Here is a 25788-nt window from a genome sequence, read left to right on the forward strand (position 1 = left end):
ATAGCTGGGGGATCAACTTAACAATTAATCTATCTGAACCACCAAGAGACATTCCAGTTTAAACAGATATCACAGTAATCACAGAAAAATGGGCATGAGAAATGAAGAGGAATATATATCATAAAATATATAATTTAGAAGATGTAAAGATCCCAAAGACAGTATCCAAAATTGCTATGGATAACAGTTAAATTCCGCGCACCGTAAACACCAGGTATAGATAGAATAAGCCCAATTCTATAAAATCAAGTTTACGCAAAGACAAGCCTAGCTTAAGCCTTGCCGTTGTAGTCGATGTCGACGGTGAGGCGGACCTCCTTGTCGTTGATGTTCAGACCGATACCATCCTCAGCCTCCATACCGCCGAGGTAGGCGTTGGTACCAGTACCACCGGGGTTGATGGTGGAGCAGGTGTTGTGACCACAGACTCGGAGACCGGGGATGTCAAGCTGCTCCTTAGCGGAGACAAGGCAAGAAGCATCGGCACCGGACCAGCCACCGTTGCGCTCACTGCCGAAGTCAAACTCGAGCCAGGTACCGGCAACGAGACCGTTGATAGTGGTGGGGACCTCCTTGGAAGAGCAGGCGCAACCACCCTGAGAGTCCTCGTCGAAGGCAACGACCTGGGAGCTCTTGGCACCGACAGTGAAGTGCATGGGGATGTTCTTGGCGAAGAAACCGTCGATCTTGCCCAGAGGACCGATCTTGTTCCAGCAAGCACACTCCTTGTCCTCGTCGTGGTCGTTCTTGAAGGTGGTGGTGTAGGTGTACTTGTCGGCGACGGCGGAGTCGACGGTCATCATGTTGCAACCGTAGTCGCCGGGAACACCAGTGTTACCGGTAGCGGCAATGTCCTCAAGAGTGGCACGCTTGGCCTTCTTGCCAGAACAGAAAGGCTTGAAGCCGGAGCCGGAGCTGTGCTTCTTGCCCTTGTTGAGCTTGGGAACATCGGGGGTCCAGGGACCGGCAGCGGCGGACTTGGGGACGGCCTCCTCGGGCTGAGAGGGAACGGAGACAGGAGCCTCAGGAACAGCGGTGGCGGGGGCGGCAGCAGCAGTGACAACGTGAGTCTCGTAGACAGTGACGGGGTTGTTGGCGACGATGAAGTCGCGCTTGGCGTGAGCACGCTGGTGAGCGTGGCCGCTGGGGTGAGCAGAGGCACCAATGGCGGCGGCCAGGAGAACGGCGGAAGAGGAGAACTTCATCTTGAATGTTTTTCGAAAAAGACGTTGCTTTTGGGGTATTTTTCGGAATTCTTTGGTTTGCCTTTAAAAGGACTGTGTTGCAAGTTGGCTTAAGAGAATGTTGTTAACGCGTAGCGTTGTTGAAGGAGTGACTAGAAGGCAAAGGCCGTGATCCAAAGATTGAAGAGTGAGGAATAGAAGGAGAGACAAACGAGGGAGGAAGTCGAGATTATAAGGTGAGCAAGGGGGTGTGCGTGTGTGTGTCTTGATTCCCCTTTGACCACCACTGGGTGTGCCTGGATGCCATGTCTCTCTCATCTCGTTCATCCGTCCACATTTCTCAGATTGGCACGCCCCTGTACTCGTCTTTCCCCAAGGATGTTGAACAAATCCTTGCTTCAGTTCCCACATCACTTTTCCCTTTGCTCCGCCAGACCAGAAGGTGCACTGTTGGCGGTGGAGCTGGGATCACCAGGAAAGCAACGCTTGCACACCGACGCCAACGCCAATGCAGAAACGACGCTAATCCGACTTGCGATGCGATGGCCCACCACCTTGAGAGTCCAAAATCAAGCTCTGCTTCCGACAGGTCCCAGGGGTGAGGGCTCTCATCCCTGTCAGGTACAAAGCCCACTTGATTGGCCAATTCTGGCCTGCATCAATTCTCATGCCGAAATAGTCAATTCCCTTCTTACTGTATTGTAACCCCCTGGCGGGTTAGATCGTCGGCCGCGTCAGCAGGCTCTGTTCTTCCAGGTTATTGCTGCAGAGAAAGGTAAACAGTAAAAAACAGGGCCACTGGTTCCAGCGGTCAGCTAGACCAGAAAAGGGCTGGATAATGGAACAAAATGGCGATCGTTGATCATCTTGTCTAGATTTTGGGTTGTTATTGAATGTTGACGATACTCTGTTTCTGCACAACGAAATTGTTCATCTCCAAAAATGATATGTACGGAAAAGCGGCAGGACAGTGGCAGCTTCTAAAGATGGACAGGGACAGGACAGGCTTGGGATAAGATCCATGCTGAAATAGGGCCTCGAAAAGCAGAATGCGGCCAGTATTCCCTATTCCCTTCTCTCCGAGTAATACCCTTTTCTGCTGACCTGCATTTGACCTGCATTTGCTTGCTTAAACATATCTTGCTCACTGCGTCTTGGAGCCCGACTGGCGAATGGCTGGATTGTTGTCTGTCGTGGCATGCCATGATCAATGCGGTGAATCGATGCTTGAATACGTGGACCCATAGCGCGCGACGTGGGAACCTCACCCGATGAGTACCTGAATGCTGTGTGCTGTAAATCGCTGCCACAATGTTTACGACAGCATGTATACGTATGCGTGAGTATCCGTACGTGCTGTAGGTATGTATGTAGCCTGTATCATCAACCACTGTGGCAGCGGAGCGTTTAATCGTACCCAAAAGCTTCTTTGTTCAAGGTCCGATTCGCTAAAGACTAAAGAGGCGGCGCCCTCTCTCTCACCGTTCGACCCGTCGTTGGTGTGTTTCGTAGTTGGTAGCGTTCTCTCCCCAGACGACGCTTCACGCCGTAACCGCCTCCTTTCCAAACAATGCTGTAAACAAAGGAGCTGGCGAGCGTTCAGTACTGGTCTGACGCGGTCATGTCAAATTAAACACTCTCGCTTCCCGGATTGGAATGAGGCCGGTCACAGACCGTCAACGATGGCATGGTCACTGGGGGCTGTGGAAATGAGACAATCCAGCCACTCATGTTGTAGGGGAGGCTTCTGTTCTGACTCAAGCGATCCGCTCCTGACCAGATGATTCTAGGAGTAGTAGGCGGTGACACCCGGCAGATCAGACACTGGATGAACCATCATTGAAGAGATAATGATGTCTCGCTCGATGAACAAAGGAATGTCTGTCTATCTGTGAACAAAGAAATCATAAAAAATCTGGGTTCGGTTGATTCTGGTGATGCATCAAAAATTGTAGAGATTCTTTACTTGCTCTCACGAATTTTGTTTAACAACCTCGTAGACATCTTGACAGAAAAGTGAATAAACAAGGACCCCGGCAATAACAAGAACAAGGGTCTAGAAGGCCTTGGGGGTTGCAGTCGTATACACTCGGCTTTAACAGCTGGATCGAGATTACCCATGTCTTCCTGATGTTCTATTGATCCTTCTTTCAGACAATTCAGGAGGCAGCCTCAAGCAACCGAGCCTAGATCGACAGTTAGTCAACAATCGCGACATATCGCAGCATTTTCTATCTCTACCTACGATTTAGCATGTCTCATCTCGACAAAGACACCATTCGTCATTCGCTCTGGAACCAAGGACAAAGGTTGCTTTGAGCCATTATTCAACATCAAGTTGAACATCATGTCACCGAAGTCCCTCCCGTTATTACCTGATCCTTCGTGATACGAATATCACTAGTATTATGATCATGGGTAGTGTTAGTGATGAAGATGTGGAGATTCTCCGCTTCCAAGCTGCTATTTCTGGCTCCACGCAACCCCCAGCCCATATCCGTGTGGATGGTCGTCGAGATAACCTTTCAGGGTCTGTGATGAGCGAGATTGAGCAATAGAAGATGGGCGTGTTTCGCGCACATCCAAGAAAGGGGCGAGACGAATAGCAAGGCAAATCGCCTTCCCGTGTCTAACAAATTTAGAGTAGATCTTCCGATTCTTATTTCGCTTGCTCGATCATGCCAAAGCGGAAATCATTGAATGAGGCTTCAAAATTAACAGTGAAACATTTTATAGTTGGTCTTTAGGGGGTGTCAAACAACTGCACATTGTCTCTCTCCTTAACTGGGCATAGGGTGTCCATTAGAGCTTAGTTGTAACTTACAACTATGAATCCTCAAAATCCACGTCTATGGGTGAATGAGCGCTAGCAACAACTGATGTCTCTACTCATCTTCTTCGTCCATCCTCCAAGTTGGAAGCGGTCGAGACAAAACATCAGACTGAAAGCGATAATTACTAGCTAAGCCACGATCCGTCACAATGGAGAGCGATTAGGCATCTCATAACTTGATGTTTCAACGCTAGATAGTCACAACGATAACCTATTTTTGCTTTGATCAAGTTCCGAAGTCCAGTAAAAGGTAAGCTGAGGCTCGACTGCATAACCAACCACACTTCAACAAACAGAACGCAGGACCGCATTAGAAGTAGCTTCTCATGGCATCTTCGTAGCCAGTACCGCCCTTTAAATCCTGACCAAATTTCGCATGGACGTCAAGAACTTGTTTGATGTGGCGAATACTGAGAGCCTCTCCCTTGTTAACGGCAAGGTCCTGAGCCGAGCCCACTACGTTCTTGATTTCGCGTCCATTGAGGTCTTGTTTCGAAAGCGCAGTCAGGTCTTCCTCCGTCAATGGCTCTACCTTCAGTTTACCCAGCTTCTGAACGCGGTCCAGGAACATCTTGAAAATGGTTCGCTTTGCTTTGGAGTCGAGGTTGTCATATCGTAATGCGATGTGGATTCGAGACTGGAACGCCTCATCGAATGTCTAAAACACTTCCGGATTAGTATTTACACCCTCTCAATAGCTGGAAAGTTTCAGATACGCACCTCTACCCGATTGGTCGTGAGGAAGAGTATTCCTTGGAAGTATTCCAATTGCCGGAGGAAAATGCTCACGAGAGCGTTACGATGGATATCATGCATGTTGCGTTTCTCTAGAAACACATCCGCCTCGTCTAACAGGAGAATTGCGCCCCAGGCGTGGCATATGTCCAAGATCTTCTGCAGCTCTGCCTCGAGGAATCGCGAGTCTGTCCCCAGTTCTCCAGCTGAGGCCATGTACAACGGGCATTGGAGCAGCTCGCCAATACCCTCAGCAGTAAGTGTCTTGCCTGTTCCAGGAGGCCCGTGTAAAACAGCTGCTTAAGTTTTAGCTTCTGCCCCATTATAGATTGTTTGTTCAACTTACTGACAAGGCCTTTTCCTTTGCCCTGAATCACATCATCGATGGTGTTGGCTGCATGGTACTTACGAGACTTGACGAGAGCTTTGATCAAGTCCTTGGTGCCATCCTCAAGAACCAGGGAATCCCAAGCCTTTTCGTTCCATTTGATGTCGCTCGCACCAGAGACAGCTAGCTCAAGCCATTGCTTTTCCGAGAAAGCGAATCCAAGCACCACGGGAGAGGCAATAAGGTATTCTTCGTCAGTAAACTCAGGAACATCATTTTTCTCATCGTCTTTGCCACTGCCTTCGCTCTCATCTTCCCCGTCGTCTTTCTTGGAAGGGAGCTTGTCGAGTTCAGCTTCTGGTTCATCTTCAATCTCGCTTCTAGGGAATTTGACCATCCGTACCTCACCGTCAGAGTCCTTGTACACCTTGGTAAACCATTTGACCTTTTCCCCGTCCTCGGCATCAGAGCAGCCACAGCAATTATCTGAATCCGAGTCAGAATCTTCCTCGTCGGAGAGAATATCCGGATGCTTAGGCTTGACGGTTGAGACGCTGTAGTTGGGGTTGATTCTTCGGAAGATAGTTGGATCAATCATGACCCGACTAGGCTGGATATTGAACTTCATCACCTGTCCTTTCTTACGCTTCAGGAAAGCAATGCCCTGATAGCTCTTGTAGTGAACACCACTCAGAGATACAAACTTTTTGCCTCGCTCGATCAAGTCACGGCGAAGCTTTTCCTCCTTCTGATGATACTGTAGTGGATAACATGAGAGGCTGGTAATCTTTTTGGCCCCCTGAAATTCTTCCATCTCGACCGCCATGTTGCCGTAGCCAAAACGCTTGCCATCGAATTCGAAGTATTTACCATCCACGTAGTAAAACTCTCCTTTCATGATGCTGCGATGTAGCTGTGCCATCTCGACCTTGAAGACTCGTGGCTCCTGGGTGCTTCCGTAGGTTGTGGTATAGGCCAGTGTGTTTGGCTTCCATAAGGCCCAGAGCAAGTCGAATGTGATGAGACCGCTTTCCAACATTGGATATAGGCTTTCCTTTGTACGTTCGTAATCGTGATCGAGGTACTTAATAAGTACCTTCAGATGCTTTCTCTTGTATTTGAGTCGCTCTTGGTTCTTCTTGCGAGCCTTTTTGGTCTCGCCGGCGGGCTTGGCTTTTCGAAGCGCCTTAAGATGATTGCGCATGTCTTCCAAATAACTAAAATGATATTTAGTGGTGGTATTCTAGAGTGGTTGGATCATGTGGGCCAGAAACTTACAGGAATAGGAGGTTCGGACTGATTTTAGGAACCTCATCCACGAGACTGATGCCCTCGACATTACCGATCACATCTTGCAAACATTCGCGAAGGAGCTTGCTCTTGATATCGACAATGGTTGTTCTATACTTACCTTCCCAGTCAAAGGTTCGGCGAACGTGAAAGATGAAGTCTTCATACTGTCCATCATTCCCCATATCGGCTGTGTCCTGCAATTTGTAGTTATGGATGTTGCTGTCCCATACTTGGTCGACACGTTTGAAAGCAAGATTCTTGAAATTCTTTTCCTTGCTGGCTTTCTTTTTCTTCTTGGCATCGTCAGAACTTTCGTCGTTAGTAGCGTTGTCCTCCAGACCTGTGCCCTGGAGTCCTGGTGGGAGTGGACGTCCTCGTTGAGGATAGTACAAACTGCGTCCAACAGCTGCCGAAGTCACGGCAGCAGCACCCTGAGATGTAACGGGGTACGCAGCTTGTTGCAAAGAGTACGGGTTGGCGGCTGCTCCATAGGAAGCATAATTGCTTGAACCCGCCAGTTGGTATTGAAGTTGGGTAAACTGAAGCTGCAGTGCCTTAAACTGATTCTTCAGGTTGTTCTTTGACGTTTTCTTATCGCTCTTAGAGTTTGAATCGTCTGAAGAAGACTCAGAGTCAGATGAAATGGAATCATCATCCGTGTCGGTGTTTGAATCGGAATTAGAAGAAGTATCAGGGATCTTATCCTTATTTTTTCTCTTCTGAGTAGGTTTCTTTGCAAGTTTCTCCTTAGTCGAACTTGGTTTTCTCGTACGTGCCTTTTTCTTGTCCTTGTTCTTCATTTCCACTCGCTTTTTAAGTGATCGGGTGGCGGCTGTAGATGGTTCCTCGCCATCAAAATCCGACGCAGCGTCTCCGCTGGAACTGCTAGAACCGTCCGCACCCGCCTGTTCAGAAGCCGGTTTGATGTTACTGTCCTTGGACTTCTTCTCTCGGCGGTTCTTCTTAGAACTGGAATCGTCCTTCGTGGTCGGCTTTACCGACCCCGAAGAAGCTACAGCAGGGCTTGTTGCATTCTCCTCGTTGGCATTTTTGGCATCTGACTCGTCTTGCAGAGGCTTTTGCTTAGAATCTTGGCCGCTCTGGCGGTCCGATGGAATTTCCGAGTCCTTAGACTCCATCTTGAGTAGAGAGATATCGTGCTCAAGCTGAGAGAGAGAGAGAGAGAGAGAGAGAGAGAAAATGCTTGATAGTTTTGATGGGAATGCCGTTAAAATGGCGTATCAAAAGTATAGATCCTGTGATGAGGATGAGGGGGGTAATGGTTGGAGAGAAAGAAAGTAAACGATCGGATTTGAAGATGAGAGAGAAAGTTCATCAATGGGCAAATGAGCTGTATGTCAGGCAACAAAAGGTTCTATTGGCAGGTGGTAACTGTACCCAGGCAACAGGCCAGTGAATCACTGCCGCACTTGGTTCCCCGTCCCAACAGCTGCAGGTTGAGGAGGAGAGGAAGGTAGGTAGGCACCAACCGCATCACAGCCACAAAGAATAAGGACATTTTCCCTTGGACTGACATCTAATTGGAGAAGTGCGGTTTAGTAATAGGTAATCATTCCACTGCATCATAAATATGTTAGGCAGGCTGTAGATAATAATGAACATGGATAAGCCTACAGGCAGCCAAGAGCAATGCCAACCTCAATACTACACACAAATTCCTACGCTTCTGTGTAACAATTGATGTTGTTCTATTGCGTGGGGGTTGGAAGTTCGTGCGAAACCGAAGGACGAGGCAGACAGTCGTTGGATGTTTGAGGTTATTCCAGTTTACACCGAGCAAGTCACATCGACAAACTAGCTATCCGCTTTGGCTACCCCGAGCACGCTAAACAGTTAGTGGATCTGAGGCCTGGACGCTAAAATATCCACAACCAACTGACAGTTGGCGATCTTCAGTCCGTCAGCCTCAACTTCTGCAAATGACATGGTATCACTGCAGATGAAGGGGACCAGAACAACCAAACACTAAGTGCAAAGAGGTATGCAGCCCACATTTGTTCTGTTCCTAACCCGTATCGCCTATGTAAGCCAAAATTCACTACTCCAATCCTCACTCAATAACCAATGGCCTTTCTTACACACTGCGCCTTAGGCAAACACAGAGTCCAACACATCTGAACCAGTTGTCGACCGCCTCACCATTGTACTGAAATGGCCAATGAGTAGTACTCCATCCGCGTAATCAACCAGAGATTGGTTGTTAGTCTCTGACTGGGCGGCAAAGCCAACTTCAGCTACATTCTTCATGTAATACAAGGGATTACACCGGAGTTGCCAAGCAAGACAGTTTCCTGTGATCCTGACACCCAAAATACAATGTTAGTCTGACAGCTTTGTTAGTTGAAGCTGCCCACGATACCAATTGAGTGCTACATTGACGGCAAATTAGGCTTCACTGATCTACCCCGCTCGTATCGGTGCAATGTCGAGATCATGAATACGATAAATGACAGTATGAAGCCGCCAAGATTGACATTCTACTGCAAGAACCCATATGCAGTGCTTGTGTTTGTCTTGGTGAACAGTTGCCTTTATCGTTATAATCCATCATAAACAAGCGCCATGCATATGCTGTATCGTTACCAATGCGTTGATGCGTTGGCGATGTGCAGATAACAGTCACAACATGAAGCAGCCGACAAACACCAATCCGCTTTTGTGTGCCTCGTGTCACTTCATCGCGCAGCCAGGACGATAATTTTAGGATGGCTGCAAAGCCTCCTGTCATCTGTGGCTGGGTACCCGGTAGCTAGGTAATGGCATGAGGTTATTGATGTGCTGTTATATGAAAAAGAAAGGACATCATTTTCTCCGGGGGGGGGGGGCATTCCGAGCACATTGCTATTGTTGATTAGAAAAGCTGCCAATCCACAGTCTATGATCAAGTGTAAGAGGTATAAGAGACGAAATTAGTAGGTTAGTTTATGCTGCTTAGACTATGATACTTAGACTACTTGTTTTTGTACTCTAAGACTTGGGAGGCCAACTTTTCTGCTGGTCAAGAAGTGATTATGATCCGTGCGAGGTTAAAGACAAGGTGCGAACAGACCAAAGCAATGTAGTTAGTTATCAGCGGGAATTATCATCGGGGATCGGATGTTTACTTTCAGCTTTGGCCAAGCTTTTTGTCAAGGAACCAAGAAAAAACCTGGTCAACCCCTCCTAGCTTGCAGCAGTTAAAACGCTACGTTTTGAGATTGGCAAGTTGTACTGTACTGAGACTGTATCTATATCATTGCGACGTTGGAATTGTTCTAAATCATGTCTTGATATCGAGGTTGAGAAGGTTAGAATAAGCCTACAAGACTAATTTCAAGCCAAACTTCACCATCAAAGGACAACCAGGAACGGTCTCTACTGATCATCTTTCAACAACATACCTAGGATAGCGCGCCCCACGATGCTGCAAGCACGTAAACAAGCTCCCGAGCGATGGAGCAAAAGCACAGACCAAACCGGTGGACCAATTGCTGGCCTGCTCGACGTCATCACTGTCGCAAAAGTAGCAGAGTAGCTAAGGCTCCTTCTATCACTAAGGCATGCTGGCAGTCTGGATCGGGAATGGAACGAACTTTGAAGGAACCGAGAGAAAGAACTGGGAAGAGTTGGTTTCTTTCTCCTCAATCTCATTCCGACGTCGTTTGTCTAGACAGGCTTGAGTTTTGCAACCTGCAATCAGCCGTCGATTGCTGCACAGAGATCTTTCTGAGACAGCATCGCCTCTGGATCCAAATTTAGTTTGATCCGTTGCGACACAGCATTATTGCGGATCGGCCGGTTGCATTGTACGCGACGTCGATTCTCTGCCACCTGAATCCGACTCCTTTCGCATTGCCTTCGTCTCGGTTCTCAGCAAAGCACAGTAACCTTCTATCCTCAACAAAAGTCGAGCTACAAGTTCACAGTGGTCATCATGCCTGGCACCTGGTCACGCTTCAAGAGCCTGTTTGGCAGCCCCGATGGAACCAGTCGCCGTGAATGGCTTCATGAGGAGGAGAGAGCCCGTGAGTTTCCTAACCGGCGGGGAAATTGACCTCCAAGAAGTTGGCCTCGATCTGACTTTCGTACAGTTTTGTCTCACCACCGTAACCAGGAAATAACATCTGCCACTCCTCCCGAGGAGGTAATGAAAGTTTGCCTACGACTCCGACATCTAATCCGCGAATGCGTTCCTTGCGAGCTTGAAGAAAGCGCCATTACGCGCTCCCACAGCACGGTCATTACCAACAAGGTTGTTCAAGCGGCCAAAGAGGCCGGTGGGCAGAAGTATCGTGCGTGTGTTGTATGTCAGATATGCCCAATTATTATTCGCTATATGCTAATCTGGTGCTCTTCAAGGTTTACGCTCTGCTGGTTAACATGAAATGGTTTAAACGTGAAGCGATTGTCGAATTATGGGACGCCGACCTTCATGCTCTTCGCGCTACAGCGTGTACTGTCATTGCTAAGCAGATGTAGGTTTCGCGCAACTTTTTCGTTCCATAAGACTTTAACTAATCCATATCAGCATTGAGGGAGAAGATGACCTCGACTATCTTCTACATTATGTGCTTCTTCGCCGGTACTCTTTTATGATTGACAAGGTTCCTACGCCTCCAACCAATGTAATTGAGAAGGCTGTGGACTTGCACGCAGTGCGAGTGATTGGTTCTTCTGGTTATCAGAAATGCATCTCATATCTCTGGCGCGGATGGCTGGTCCAAGATGAAGATGATCCCTCTGAATTTGTTGACTACAAGAACAAGGCCAACCCAAATTTCTTTATCCACATGGATCCTGATCGTATGCGCGCCCCCAGATATCAGAATGCGGCCCAGCTCCTCTTTTCCGTCATTTATCTTGGACTATACACCGCTGCAGTCAACTCTGCAAACCCATCGGGAGTACTTGATGGTGCTGAGATTGCTCTCTACATCTTCACCTTTGCTTATGTATGCGATGAATGTCTCAAGTTTTACAAGGCTGGCGCCAACATCGTCGGATTCTGGAACGTCTTTAACTTCATCCTCTACACCTTCTTGACTGCCTCCCTGGTCTTGCGCATCATTGGACAAGTGTACTGGGACAACGACGCAGTATTCAACAAATATAACGAGCTCAGTTATAACCTGCTATCGTTCGTCGCTCCTATGTTCTGGTCACGCCTCTTGCTCTATTTTGACAGCTTCCGGTTCTTCGGCGCTATGCTGGTCGTGCTTAAGGTCATGATGAAGGAGTCGCTGATTTTCTTTGCGCTCCTCATTGTTGTCATTATTGGATTTCTTCAGGCCTTCATAGGGTTGGACATTGCCGACGATAATATTATGGGAGATACCTATTTCATTATTGAGTCCATGCTCAAGGCCATCATGCAAAGTCCTGAGTTTGATGGGTTCGAGAACTTTGGACACCCCTTTGGTCTGATTCTCTACTACTGCTTTACTTTCGTTGTCATGGTAAGTCGGCAGTCAAGGACTCTGCACAACCAGAGCTAACAACATCGTCTAGATCATTCTACTTAACATTCTTATTGCGCTTTACAACTCTGCCTACGAGGGTATCTATGAAAACGCCGACGACGAATATCTGGCGCTTTTTGCACAGAAGACAATGCAATTTGTCCGAGCTCCCGACGAGAATGTATATATCGCTCCACTCAACCTTGTTGAGATAGTTATTTCCGGTCTGCTGGAATGGTGGATGCCTAAGCCCACTTACGAGTTTATCAACGACTGCGTCATGGCCACTCTATACTCTCCCCTTCTCTTTGTGGCCGCTTGGTTCGAGAAACGGGATGCGCGCAAGATTCGAAGTAACCGATCACGAGGCGAAGAAGACGACGACCTGATTCATGAGTGGGAACAATTTAATGGGGATCTGGACATGGAGGCTGAAGGCTGGACCAAGACCTGCGAAACCGCAAAGCCAAATGTGGAAGATGAGCCTGCTGTGATCGAAGTTCGTAAACTGCGAGCAGAAATGGAAGAACTCAAGTCGATGCTGTCGCAACTCAACAACATTGCTAGAAGAAGCGACGACAATACCATCAAGGGCTCAAATGCTGGAAAGGCATCAGAGGCTGAGGATGATGAGGAACAGGATGCCTCAGAGGCTACAGAAACTGCCGATATGCCAGATACATCAGACACCCCAGAAGCGGAAGCGACATCTGGCGACAACAAGTCAGGCAAGAAAGGCAAGAAGAAAAACAAAAAGAAGGGTGGCTCTAGCAATTAGGGATCAGGGTCGCGCAGTGGTTGATTTGGCTTGCAGTATGTTTTGGGTAGTGGTGTTGGCTTGAACAGACTCGGTTGATGGTTGGTTTATGACCATCTTGTTGACCCGAGTTGACGAATTGCATATTTATATAGTATTGTGGTAATTGTGTATTGTTACGCTTACGTTGAATCAATAAATAGGAGCATTTATTCAACTACGATTGCTGAGCCTGGCTTTCGAACGATGTTATCGTGAATTCATCCAGTAAATGTTTTTGATGGTCTGTCTAGGAATCACCCTACTCGCATTGTTATATATGCCACAGGGACCGGAGTAGAGGGCTCAGCAGAACCTAAGAGAAGCAATTGAGCGTTCAGTGTATGATATCTTGGACGAGATCTTAAGGTTTCAGACAAGTTATGACTAGAGACCTGTGTTGAAAGCTGACTGGTATAGAATTGCGGACTCCTTTCCCCTTGTCCCAAAATACTTTAAGCCAGGTACTCTTCATTCAGTAACCTTTTCGTTTGCAGGAGGAAAAATCTTTCTATACCAAAGGAGTCAGTCAGTGCGTGGTGCAAGTGCTAAGGGGCCGGGGCTGATACGTACGGAATTGTCTTGTTGTAGGCGTCTACGTCACGATCCACAAATGTGACAAATACCACTCGAGATAGCTTGTTTCCATCCTCAGTCTCAAGAAACTCCCTCACAGTCTGGCATGCGATTTGGGCTGCAGGGCCGTTTGGGAACCCGTAGATTCCTGTGCTGATGGCGCTGAACGCAACAGTCTCGACGCCATGCTCTACGGCCAACTTGAGGCACTCGCGGTAGCACATGGCGAGCTTCTCATTAGGATCTTTTATATTGCCGTAGATTGGACCGGCTGTATGGATGACATGCTTGGCAGGAAGGTTGTATCCCTTGGTGATGACAGCCTCGCCAGTCTTGATGGGGCCAAGTGGTCCAGACTCCTTGACCAGTTCGGGCCCGGCAGCGCTGTGAATAGCACCGTCTACACCGCCGCCGCCGAGGAGGGCCGTGTTGGCAGCGTTGACGATGGCGTCGAGACGGAGCTTGGTGATGTCTCCTCGAATCAAACCGATGCGTGTGTTGATACGGTCAACAGGAGGGAAGGAGGTCTTGTCATTTGGACTAGCCGCGGAGAGGACGGAGTCCGGGTCGCGGTAGAGTTGAGTGAGACTGGGAATGTCGTTGACGCTTCTGATGGTCATTGTGACGAATCTTCTTGTGAACATGAAAGTAGAAGAAGAACTGTGGTGGGGTATGATGGCGAGCAGCTTGGGAGAACTGTCAGTTGGTTAGCACTGATTAAAGAGTAAAAAGAAGGGAAGAGAGATGGTTGAAGATTCTTTTCCTTCTTCTCTTCTCTTCTTACCACTTATTGGGAATATGCTCTTGTTTGTTGCTTGCCTGTTTGGCTTTGTCTACTGAGCTATGATGCAATGGCCCGAGCGAGTATGAAGTGGGAGTAGGTAGTTTACTTTTATTCTTTGAGGGTGGCAGAACAAAGAATCGGTGGTGCCAAGGTTATCTTTATAGACGAGTTTTGGTTGTGAAGTGGCTCACTTTTTCATTTTTCTTTGTTCAAGGTTAAATGGAATGACTGAATGAATGAATGCCCAGCCATGATGGAGGATGAGACGAACTGAAGCTACAGCCCTGTAGGTGGGTCAGCGGGGCTCGACCTGTTTAAGCTCGGACGGAGGGGCAGCAAGCCTCGAAATGCAGTCTTTCACGAGGATGGATGTTGAGAGGCTGAAGTGACCCTTCGATGCAAGATGCAAAGTATTCACTGAGAGATACAGTTCTATCAAATACGTCTAGTGTTAAGGAATTAGAAGAGCTTACACAACACTAATTGAACCCAGAATGTGCATAATTGACTACCTAGAAATATGAAACCAATCGATCTGTAGGAAATTCAAACTACCCAAAAACCAAGCACATACAGAAACTCTCCGGAACAGTCATCAGAGACTCCAAATCAGGCACCAGATAGTCCTGACAAAATCTTCCTCCAACCCAACGATCCTCCCTTCCGCTTCATGTAATCAGTTGCTTTCTTTTGTTCAACCTTTGGACTCCGTCTCTTGGTCACCGAAACCCCAACTCTCCTCGCCTTGATGTCAACAGCTGACCAGCTCGACTTACGCTTCAAGCCTGGGCGTGTCTCTCTCTTCTTGGATGTGAGGAACTCGTCACTTCCAGTGCTCGCCTTGTCACTCTCGTTGTCTGAGGACCAACTCAGAGTGGTATCGCTACCTTCTCTCGTGAATGACTCCTCATCTTCCGAGGTCTCAGCATCGCTACTACTGTAGTCAGACTCTGGCACTGCAGCGGCTCGGCCCGCATGACCACCCATTTCAGCATCTCCCATTTCGACATCAGAGTCAGACTCCTCATTCAATCGCTCATCCATGTCTCCAAGAACACCAGCTCCAAGGGGAGTTTCACTTGGTAGCATGCTTTCTCGAGGAAAGTGGCTGGCAAATGTTGAGGGGTCCCTCCTGGGAAGGGAGAACCCAGCCGTGTTTTGAAGATCCGCCGTGACTGTCGCGCGGATGGCATAGGGATGGGGCATGATTCCATGCGCGGTTGGGGAGGCACCATTTAACGGTTGGTTCGCCCAGGCTGCCAGATCGATTGCAGAGTTCGCCTCCCAAGCAGGAGGTTGGTTGGGCTGCTGTATAGGGAACGTGCCAGTTTTGTAAGCTGAAAATGGACCGTTGCTACCATTGAAAGTCTTGAATTCAGACAAAGGATTTGGTTGGGTATGCATCCCCATATGCTGAAACTTGGGTTCGATGCTAGGTGGGCGATAAGCCTGAGCCGCAGCATCTTCTTGCAGAGCCCCAAAACCAGTATCCCTTTGCTGCTGTTCAGTGATACGATTGATGCTGGCCTCTTGAGCTTCTTTCTTCTCCTGGTTGATTCGACTAACCAGGTTCTTTACTGCATTGGTATCGAATACGCCTGTAGACGGTCCCTTGATCTGTTGATCCCGAGTGGTTTGCCCGCGATCGTCATCCAGATTCCCAGACAGCCGCTGAGCAATGCTCAACTCGTCCGGGTTCGTTCCTGGAAGGGGAACTTTGTGTGTCCCAAGTGAAAGAGTCAACCCGAAACGTCTTTTGAATTCCGCGAGGTCAGCCAGATCCTTTCCTGTCATTTTCATCATTTCCTTCTTGGCGAGGAAATAATATCTTTGATGTGGCAGACGACGTGACTTTCGTATCATAGGCATTGTCCACATAAGGTCACGCCAGTCGTAATTAGTAGTGTCGAAGGACTGTAGCGTGACCAAGTCTTCTATTCTTCGGGCAAGGATCGATATTCGTTGGCCCCAGTCCCCCCCATCGAGGGCCTTCATACCCTCGTGTCCTAGTTGCATAGACACAACAATGTCGCCTAAGAGGTCTTGCAGTTCTTCGACGTGCAGTCGCCAACTATGAAATTCGAATGGGTTATTTGCGGCCCATAAATTCCAGAGATAGCTTCCACCTTGGTACAACTCGCAGAGCAGGCTTTCGTGTTGTCCGAGTTCTCTTTCAATGGCTTTCGTGAATTCAATGAGCTTTGGAACTAGACGCATTTCGAAGTCCTCAATGTGTCCTGACTGCAGCAAGCGACGCCAACGTTCTTCGCTATCTTGAAAGGGTGCCGAATTTTGGTAGAGATGGTTAGATTCCCAGTCAGGTACGGATCCTAGTGCGTCTCTCTTCGAGTCCCAGGCCATATAGAGTAACTCGAGGCGACTGGAGTTATGTTGGGGCAGATGTACTTGAAAAAAGTATGCCAAGTACTCACAGGTGATCATGTGAACCTCCCTGCCCGTGTTGATCCAAGGAGCCACATTATCCCACCTATTTATCGCATATTCGAGTCGAGTCGACATTGAGTCATACTGAGCCGTTTCGAACATAATGTTGTGAAGATAATTCCACAGAACATAGTAGTTTCTGTCAAGCAAGTCGCGTCTGAACTTCTTGAGCCATTCCTTATCTTTGTCGTTGATTAAACGAAGTTGGGTGATGACCAACCCTGCATAATCTTTGTCCGCAGGATAGAAATTGAACTTGTGAGGCTTCTTCGACGGTTCTCTCAGGGCAGCCGGACCATATTTATTGATCGCAACGTCCCAGAAACTCTGAGAAAAGAACTTCTTGACATCCTCGAACCGTACAAGATGGTTGAGTTTGACTAATTGACTGAGTGGCTCCTTGAGGCACGGCACCGCATTGACATACCCTTCACTGTGTAATATTGCGGACATGAGACCACCTGATGCCTGGAGGAGTGGCGAACTGTAATCTTGTGTAGTACCAAAGACGAAAGGCCAATATCCACATGATAGAATCTGCCATGTCACTTGTCAGTTGCCCCGTGTCGCATGATAAAGCTGAGTTGATCTCAACATGTACTGACATTTTCTTCAAAAGCATGCCCGACCTCGGTAAAAATGTTATCCTCAAAGTAGGGCTCCTGAAATCGATCATTGTGTTTGTAGTCTTTAAGCTCCGAACTTAGTGATTGACAGTTCATGATTAGTGCAGCGTTAGTGATACCAAAGGAACCAGGGTTATCTAGCCATATGAAGGGTGAAGAACAAAATGCATGCTGTTTTGAAATGTCAGTGATTAAATTTCCTTTGCGGAAAGCGTAGTAGTGCTTGGGGTATCTTACCATCATCTCATGGGCTATGGTGGTTGCAAGTATGACGTTGGCCATCATCTTTTCACTCTTGGTGTACTTGTCCACTAGCAATGGCCAAACCAGCTCAGAGTCAATGTTGATGGTGATCTTGCTATGATCATTGGGGAATAAGTCTGCGTTTTGCATTCCCATGTTCAAAACTCTTCCTGGCTTTGAACACATATCGAATCCACTCGACAATTTGATCTCCAAGGTTCGGCGTAGGACTTCCAAAGATAGTTCCAGAACATCAACGCCACTGTCTTTAACGTCCTGTGCGTAATGGACTTTCATCACATCCTGGGCGTGACGGTTGCGCATGAATTTCAGTTTGGCTACTCTATTTTGATCTGGCAGGTCAGCAAATAGATGATCTTCAATCCAAAATCGATTCGTGATATCTTGCAAACCCTCAACGAATCCTTCGCTGTTTAGGAGTAAGCGCGTAGCGAGCTGAAGAGCTGGTTGTAAGGCATTCCACACACGGTCGTTGTTCTTGGGTCACAGTTTATCAGCACATCGCACATCTGTATGTCAAGCATACATACCCGGGGATCCCACTCCTCACGTTGACCGTCGAGTGTATACATGTAGCGAGGATTTTTTGCCGAATCTCCAAGTGTACGACAATCTATCCAAAAATCTCGGGCAAATAGCCTGCAATCATAGGTCAGTGAAAGCACCATAAGATATAGAAGAAACTTACTCATGTAGAGGTCCTGATAGCTCGTTCAACTCCGTGTCGCACATGGTGAGATACCCTTCAGCTAGAATCTGTTTTTGTTGGAAATGTTCAATGATAGCATATTTGTCTGCAGTACTTACCTCGTCCATGGTCAAGCTTCCAAAAAGAATGTTCTGCCAGTTTTCGTCTATGATAAGATTTTCGTACTGCTGCATATACTGCTGCTCCGTTGCACTCAGATTCTTCAGATCCGGTCTCGTATCATACATGTAGTCGTCTACATGTTGCCCAGCGTCTCTGGCCAATTTATCAAAGCGATCGAACAATTGTTTTCCTGTCTTTATATCCGTGTCGGCGGGGAAGAGCTTTCGACTATCAGCTCGCGTAGGTGATGTTCTAGAACGACCATCTGTCCGACCAGGAAAGATACTGAAACGCTGGGCGTAGAGGGTAGGGTTGTTGAAAGCATCTCGAGGCAGCAGGGCAGGTCGCAGTCGATCAAAGATAGGGTCATGGATTTCGAAAAACTTTCCATCCTTGTCAGTTTTCTCTCGTCCAAGACCCTCGTCTTGCCAATCTGGGTCTGTCCAGGCGGGACGGTACTGAATGTACGCGTAGCTTCCTTGAATTGGCTCTTTGCGTGGCGTAGGATAGCGTGAAGGTGGGTTTAGAGGAACACCGGGATTGTTCCCAGGTACGCTTCTAGGGATGGAAGCCATGGCGGAACAATTATTCGTCTGTATTAGCTTGAAAGAAGAAGAGGACGCTTCATATCACCATTTGTCACTTGGGATGCTGGTTAATAGACATATCGGTGCTCAACGAGCCTCGTGACGGGCTTTCAGAGGACAAAGGTCAAACACATACTGGATTCATGTAATCAACAAAGAACGTCGAAGGCGTTGGTCGGCTTTCAACATCTCGACCCGAGCGCCCAAGAATAAACAACAAAGACACGCAAGCCACCATCCCTGTGAGATTTCCCTATCCCAGTTTAGGTTCTATCTAATCCAGCGATGATGATGTACATGAACAAAGGCTTATACGAAGCTCGCTCTTTGTTGTGCGCGACTATCATACTACCATGAGTAGGCTCAGTGACAGCAATTACATACGATGCAGACGTAGAGAACTGGACTCACATGACATTCATCGCGAAGAGAGCAAGGGGCAACGCATGCTTTCTTGACAAACAGTAACGATACGTATCTTCAGGTGCTTATTGGCAACGACGAATTATAAACAAGGGTTGTCAAGGCAGCTTAACACAAAAAGGTATTGGCTCAGGGAGGGCACTTCAGTCAAGATTGTCTCGACTAGAGCCCACAGGTGATCCGAGGCATAATGAGAGCATCTAACTGAATTCACATGGGAATATTGGAATCAAGGCAGCCTGTCTTAGTTGGGATTTGCAAAAAAGTCTGGAAAGGCCTCTTTGCTTCTCGTGTATGTCTCTTAGGTACGTATTCCAGACGTGTCTGTTACAACTGTCGGTGAGCTGGGGCATAAATCCGGGGATGCTGGGGCCCCGCGATAAGGTGATACCTCCGGGGTTGAAGTTGAAACACTCTGTGCAAGCACTGCTAACACACGAAGTCGTCTTTCTGGTAATACTCCAATCTGTGTATGGGATTTCGATGTTCATCTCCTTGAGTTTTCATACAGCAGCCACTGTGCTTGGGTCCCCATTTCTTTGTACAGTATTAAGTATCGATTGGTGAATAAAATGAGCCACTAGAATAGAAGTGCCGTGGCAACGTGGCGGAGAGAAAGGCTAGGAAAAGCAGCATCTTGTTTGTTTGTAAAGCCGGTCCCACCACCCAGATCGCTGAGGGTCGAGGCAGATTCTACCGAAAGAGGACTAGGGCATCCATCATGACTTGAGCTCGGAGTAGCCGTCTTTTGTTGGGCGAAAAGCGATGATCCGAGGGGAACAAAGGCGGAAGAAATGAGACGACGGAAAGATTCGAAAGAGGATGTATCTATCTTGCACTTTATTGCAGTTGAGTCTGGGTAGCTGTTGACGAGGACACTGAGGCATCAATATCTTGCAATGTGCAAAAGCCAACATGGTTCAGTAAGCTTTTTTAAATATCCAAGAACTTCGTACAGGCCTAGGTACTATTCTGCTGGTGTGTTTATTAAATACTGAATATAGGTGCCTTCTACGCAGCATATCCCGAGTCTTCATATCAACTGGCCTGATATAATTGATGGCTGAACGGCTTTACCGCCCAGTTCCACGGAAAACGAGTCAAGGACTCCCTCCATTCACTATGCCGAAGCAAAGAGTACGAATACGGATATATTAACCACCTGGTAAAGCCCGTATCTGAGGTCATTTGCCCCGAGTTCAGTGGAAAACGAAGGCAGGACTGTATGTTTTCTTTCTCGTTACTGCTAAGTAAGGATGGCAATGGCAGACCTGGATATCAATGTTTGAACAAGGATCTAGAAGAATCTGTGACGAAAGGTCGTCAGGGAGACGGGAAGTGGATATCTACTAATGTGGGCAAAAGATTGGAGCAATCTTTTGCTGATTCGTAGCTTTGTAGAACGATGAGAGGTTTTGCCTGCCTTTTTGATGGCAATGGCATTGGGAACAAGCTTATAGTAGCCCAACCCAACTCAGCACGGACATGGATGCCTTGGATCAACAACCAAGGTTTGATGTGAAAAATAAATCTCACTCAAAAGTTCAACATTATCAAGATTAATGGAAGCAAATATCTTTGTACTATGATACGATACTAGAATGCCATCTGGCAATACAGTGCCACATTCGCCCCTCGTTCTAAGGACAGCAAATGCCTTCAGTGAATCGCTGTCCTCTTAGTACAAGGAACATTATTTGTGCATGGGTCTAGCCCAGCAAGACACTAAATCGGAGATGCCTCCAGAGAACTTCCAATGCTTTTCAAGACAAAACCACTCACCGCCCTCATCCACTTACCATATTAGGTTTAGTCTTCACGTTGATAAAACCGATAAGCTGAGTCGCCGCCGAACGTAGTGGAAGGAGGGGTTGAAAAAATTGGAGGGGTAGCGCAGAACGCTGAAAATTTTGGTGGCCAGAGGCAAAGTAAAAAAAATTTGTGCAGCGAACCTAAAACGTAGCAGAGGTAATAAAAATTGTGGCCCTTCCTCTCTTCCTTTTTCAATACCTCCTCCCTCCTCATCTCCCTCATTCTCTTTTTTCCTCCTCCATCGCTCTCCGGTCGTCATCCTCCAGACGAACCTCTCTTTACTTTCTTTACTCGCGTTCTAGTTTGTTCTTTGGATTCACTTCCTTGAACGAACACCGCCCTCATCAAAGAGGAACTTTCCACTATCGCCGATTACAACAGAGTCGACTCCTCCATCGATCTCTGTCTCTTCGACGACCTATTTTCTTCCTTATACCCCAAAATATAAAATTCCAAATCGACATCATGCCTACCGAGAACCAGCAGTCGACCCAGGTCCTGGACGAGCTTTTCCAGAAGCTCACCGTGTCCAAGGAGTCCTCTGACATCAAGGAGTCTTCCAACGAGTTGGCTTCTTTCATCAACGGTCGCATCGGTGACCAGGTCGTCCCCGAGAAGTAAGTTGCTCTATCTCACCATGCCATCATCTGGCTCTTCACGTTGGGTATCATTGGGTATTTCATTTTGAGGAACAACTGGCATTCTTGACACTCATTCTTGCCTCTCTCATTTTCATAGTCAGCACCAAGGGCTGATAAGTTTCATGCATGTGAGACGCAAAGCTTGAGTGTGACTGGAATGGATTTCCTGTGGCGTTGGACAAGACGATCGCTAGAACTTTTTTTCTACGAATCGCTTGCCCCTCCCCCTCCTCTTGAATGCCCAATCTTGCCCCGCCATAGTTGAGTGATGGACGCTCTAGCGTACCATACCCTGGCATGGCGACCCCTCCAAACGAGCCATAAAAAAATTTGTTCGTATGCTAACCACTTTTGTCCACAGTGTTATCGAGGGCTTGAAGAAGCAGCTCGCCAACAAGAAGGACGCCGCCGCCCGTGAGAAGGCTTGCGTTGCCATCGAGGCTATCGCTTCTCACGCCGAGGTCTCCGCTGCCGTCGAGCCTTACCTCGTTGTCCTCCTCCCCGCTGTCCTTGCCGCCGTTGGCGACAAGATCACCGCTGTCAAGAATGCCGCCCAGGGTGCTGTCCTCGCCATTGCTGGCGGCATCAACGCCAACGCTGTCAAGGCTGCCCTTCCTTACGTCATGGAGTCCATCCGAAGTGCCCAGAAGTGGCCCGAAAAGATGGCCGCTCTTGACTTCGTCGAGTACCTCGTCAAGAACTCCCCTGCTCAGCTCGCCTACCGTGTTCCTGAACTCATCCCTGTCATCTCCGAGTCCATGTGGGACACCAAGAAGGAGGTCAAGGAGCGTGCTTACAAGACCATGGAGCAGCTTTGCCAGCTGATTATCAACAAGGATATTGAGCGTTTCATTCCTGAGCTCATCAAGTGTATCGCCAAGCCCGAGAACGTCCCTGAGACCGTTCACTTGCTCGGTGCCACCACTTTCGTTACTGAGGTCCAGGAGCCCACGCTCGCCCTCATGGTCCCTCTTCTGGATCGTGGTCTGGCTGAGCGTGATACCGCTATCAAGCGAAAGACCGCTGTTATCGTTGACAACATGTGCAAGCTCGTCGACGATCCCAACGTTGTCGCTCCTTTCTTGCCCAAGATGATGCCAGGTCTCCAGAAGAACTACGACAACTTGGCTGATCCCGAGGCCCGTGAGAAGACCAAGCAGGCTCTTGACACCCTCACCCGTGTTGGTGACATCAAGAACGGTGTCATCCCTGAGCCCACCTTCCCTGGTGCCATCAACGTTGTCCAGCCCAAGGTCACTGCTGCTCTCTCCCCCAAGTTCGCCAACTACGTTGAGAAGATGGGTCCCGTCACCGAGTACATCTCTGCCATTGCAGGCCAGCTCGTTGATGAGAAGGAGGTTGAGTCCATGATCTGGGTCGACAACCTGAAGGCTTACGTCTCTGTCATTTCTGGTATTGACAACGCCGAGTCCATCGTCGAGACCATCCGCAAGACCGCTCTTCCCGGCGCTGTCGCCGAGGCTGAGGGTGAGGCTGATGAAGAGGAGGGTGAGGATCTCTGCAACTGTACCTTCTCTCTTGCCTACGGTGCCAAGATTCTTCTTAACCAGACTCATCTCCGTCTCAAGCGTGGTCAGCGCTACGGTCTTTGCGGTCCCAACGGTTCCGGAAAGTCCACCCTCATGCGCGCTATCAACAACGAGCAGGTCGAGGGTTTCCCCAAGCAGGACGAGGTCAAGACTGTCTTCGTCGAGCACGACTTGGACTCCGCTGATACTGAGATGACCACCATCGACTGGACCATGAAGAAGCTTGAGGAGGCTGGTGTCACAACCACCCAGGCTGATGTCGAGAAGCAGCTCAACGAGTTCGGCTTCACCGATCAGATGGTTAAGGGTGAGATCAGCGCCCTCTCTGGTGGTTGGAAGATGAAGCTTGCCTTGTGCCGTGCCGTCTTTGAGGCTCCCGATATTCTGTTGCTTGACGAGCCTACCAACCATTTGGATGTGAAGAACGTTAAGTGGCTCGAGGAGTACCTCAAGAACTCTGCTTGCACTTCTATCATCGTCTCTCACGACTCTGGTTTCCTTGACAACGTCTGCCAGCACATCGTTCACTACGAGCGATTCAAGCTCAAGCGTTACAAGGGTAACCTGGCTGCTTTCGTCGCCCGCAACCCCTCTGCTAAGTCCTACTACGAGCTTGGCGAGTCCGAGATCGAGTTCAGCTTCCCCGAGCCCGGTTTCCTTGAGGGTGTCAAGACCAAGGCCAAGGCCATTCTCCGTGCCACCAACATGTCCTTCCAGTACCCCGGTACCTCCAAGCCCCAGATCAGCGACATCTCCTTCCAGTGTTCTCTGGGATCTCGTATTGCCGTTATTGGTCCCAATGGTGCTGGCAAGTCTACTCTGATCAACGTCCTCACTGGTGAGCTCATCCCTACCCAGGGTGAGATCTACCAGCACGAGAACATCCGTATCGCCTACATTAAGCAGCACGCTTTCGCTCACATCGATAACCACCTCGACAAGACTCCTTCCGAGTACATCCAGTGGCGATTCCAGACTGGTGAGGATCGTGAGACCATGGACCGTGCCAACAAGATCATCACCGAGGCTGATGAGAAGGCCATGGACAAGGTCTTCCGCATTGAGGGTAGCCAGCGACGTGTCATTGGTATCAACAGCCGAAGAAAGTTCAAGAACTCTTACGAGTACGAGTGTTCTTTCGCCCTCGGTGAGAACGTTGGCATGAAGAACGAGCGATGGGTTCCCATGATGACTGCTGACAACGCCTGGTTGCCCCGAAACGAACTTCTGGCTTCTCACCAGAAGATGGTTGCTGATGTTGATATGAAGGAGGCCCTTGCCTCTGGTCAGTTCCGACCTCTGGTCCGAAAGGAGATTGAGTCTCACTGCGCCAACTTCGGTCTCGACGCTGAGCTTGTTTCTCACTCTCGTATGCGTGGTCTGTCCGGTGGTCAGCGTGTCAAGACTGTCTTGGCTGCTTGCTCTTGGCAGCGACCCCATCTTATCGTTCTTGATGAGCCTACCAACTATCTTGACCGTGACTCTCTCGGTGCCTTGTCCAAGGCTCTCAAGAAGTTCGAGGGTGGTGTCATCATCATTACCCACTCTGCTGAGTTCACCAAGGACTTGACTGAGGAGGTCTGGGCCGTCATGGACGGAAGGATGACTCCTTCCGGCCACAACTGGGTTCAGGGTCAGGGCTCTGGTCCCCGTCTCAAGGCTGACGACGGTGATGAGGAGGAGAAGTTCGATGCCATGGGCAACAAGATTGTCACCACCAAGAAGAAGGTCAAGCTGAGCTCTTCTGAGGCGCGAAAGAAGAAGAAGGAGCGCATGGCCCGCCGAAAGCGTGGTGAGGAGGTGTTCAGTGACGAGGATGACCTGTAAACGCATCCCTCTCGACACGTATACTCAGCCATCTCTTGTAACGACTTCTCTTGATGACTACATACCATTTTCCTTTGTCATGCGTTGATCAAAAAAGTTAGGGGTGCGTCTTTTGATAATGGACGACTGCACTTTTGGGCTCCGATAGACGGAATGCTCTGTTAGACTACCACCGTGGAGGAACGAGGAAATGACATGGGGGATTGGAGGATCCCAACTGTGTTTGAGCCCTCGACATGGTGGGTTTGGAGGTTGGCAAATAGTTAGAGCCAAAATAGACTTGATTACGATCATTTCTGTGTTTTGATATGTGTGAATGTGATGCTCCGGCGATCCCGACTATGAAAATGTTTTGTGAATGTTAGGTGAAGATGATGACGTGACCTGCGTATCATTTTATCATCTTGTTATCCGAAGGAGTGTCCAACTACGAATATGGGTCTTATTGATAAAGTTGAGCGGTTGCGGTGTGAATGAAGATGTGACTGATCGATTATCTACTTTAGATTGTGTCTTCTCGTGTTACTTGAGGAAGTCGACTCATGGTTGTAGTTCTCAAGAGGTAGGTGACAAGCACAAAAAAATATTCAGCCGATCAATATATGTTGGCCTTCATAGTCCTTGCTTTGGCAATAACACGTAGTCTTGAACGATGTTGTGGAAGACGATCACTGAGAACGTTAAGTGTTGACATGCTGGATGCTTTTGACCTCTAACTTACGACAACGAATGTGGAATACACAGCATTGTCCCCACACCCTATAAGTCATGAATACAAAAAGTCAAGTGAGTCGACCTTACTACTCCTGGGATT

The 25788-nt window shown here is 48.4% G+C and overlaps 6 protein-coding genes across 6 annotated transcripts; 2 read left to right on the forward strand and 4 right to left on the reverse strand.

The window, feature by feature from the left end:
* Positions 1-105: 105 nt before the first annotated feature.
* On the reverse strand, positions 106-1344 carry EDB82DRAFT_186148 (uncharacterized protein). The gene has a single exon (XM_025735859.2). It carries the CDS (start codon positions 1203-1205, stop codon positions 273-275), a length of 933 nt encoding a protein of 310 aa, XP_025586523.1. The 5' UTR covers positions 1206-1344; the 3' UTR covers positions 106-272.
* A 2983-nt stretch (positions 1345-4327) lies between these two features.
* Positions 4328-7512, reverse strand: EDB82DRAFT_525253 (uncharacterized protein; the record flags this gene model as incomplete). The annotated part of the gene is made up of 4 exons (XM_025735860.2): positions 4328-4675; positions 4738-5048; positions 5099-6297; positions 6359-7512. The coding sequence occupies 4 exons, from the start codon at positions 7510-7512 to the stop codon at positions 4328-4330; spliced, it is 3012 nt and encodes a 1003-aa protein (XP_025586524.2).
* A 2708-nt stretch (positions 7513-10220) lies between these two features.
* EDB82DRAFT_186278 (uncharacterized protein) lies at positions 10221-12893 on the forward strand. Its single transcript, XM_025735861.2, has 5 exons — positions 10221-10398; positions 10465-10676; positions 10733-10848; positions 10902-11829; positions 11882-12893. Exons 1-5 carry the CDS (start codon positions 10308-10310, stop codon positions 12608-12610), a joined length of 2076 nt encoding a protein of 691 aa, XP_025586525.1. The 5' UTR covers positions 10221-10307; the 3' UTR covers positions 12611-12893.
* Positions 12894-13099: 206 nt separating this feature from the next.
* EDB82DRAFT_525255 (uncharacterized protein) lies at positions 13100-13824 on the reverse strand (the record flags this gene model as incomplete). Its single annotated transcript, XM_025735862.1, has 2 exons — positions 13100-13139; positions 13202-13824. 2 exons carry the CDS (start codon positions 13822-13824, stop codon positions 13100-13102), a joined length of 663 nt encoding a protein of 220 aa, XP_025586526.1.
* A 572-nt stretch (positions 13825-14396) lies between these two features.
* EDB82DRAFT_537081 (uncharacterized protein) lies at positions 14397-18709 on the reverse strand (the record flags this gene model as incomplete). The annotated part of the gene is made up of 5 exons (XM_065609290.1): positions 14397-16970; positions 17039-17800; positions 17854-17962; positions 18012-18079; positions 18131-18709. The coding sequence occupies 5 exons, from the start codon at positions 18707-18709 to the stop codon at positions 14598-14600; spliced, it is 3891 nt and encodes a 1296-aa protein (XP_065464983.1). The 3' UTR covers positions 14397-14597.
* A 2712-nt stretch (positions 18710-21421) lies between these two features.
* On the forward strand, positions 21422-24974 carry EDB82DRAFT_428453 (armadillo-type protein; the record flags this gene model as incomplete). The annotated part of the gene is made up of 3 exons (XM_065607672.1): positions 21422-21573; positions 21959-24875; positions 24906-24974. The coding sequence occupies 3 exons, from the start codon at positions 21422-21424 to the stop codon at positions 24972-24974; spliced, it is 3138 nt and encodes a 1045-aa protein (XP_065464984.1).
* Positions 24975-25788: the final 814 nt, after the last annotated feature.

This window comes from Fusarium venenatum (assembly GCF_020744135.1).
Source record: "Fusarium venenatum strain MPI-CAGE-CH-0201 chromosome Unknown EDB82scaffold_2, whole genome shotgun sequence".
NCBI classification, from domain to species: Eukaryota; Fungi; Ascomycota; class Sordariomycetes; order Hypocreales; family Nectriaceae; genus Fusarium; species Fusarium venenatum.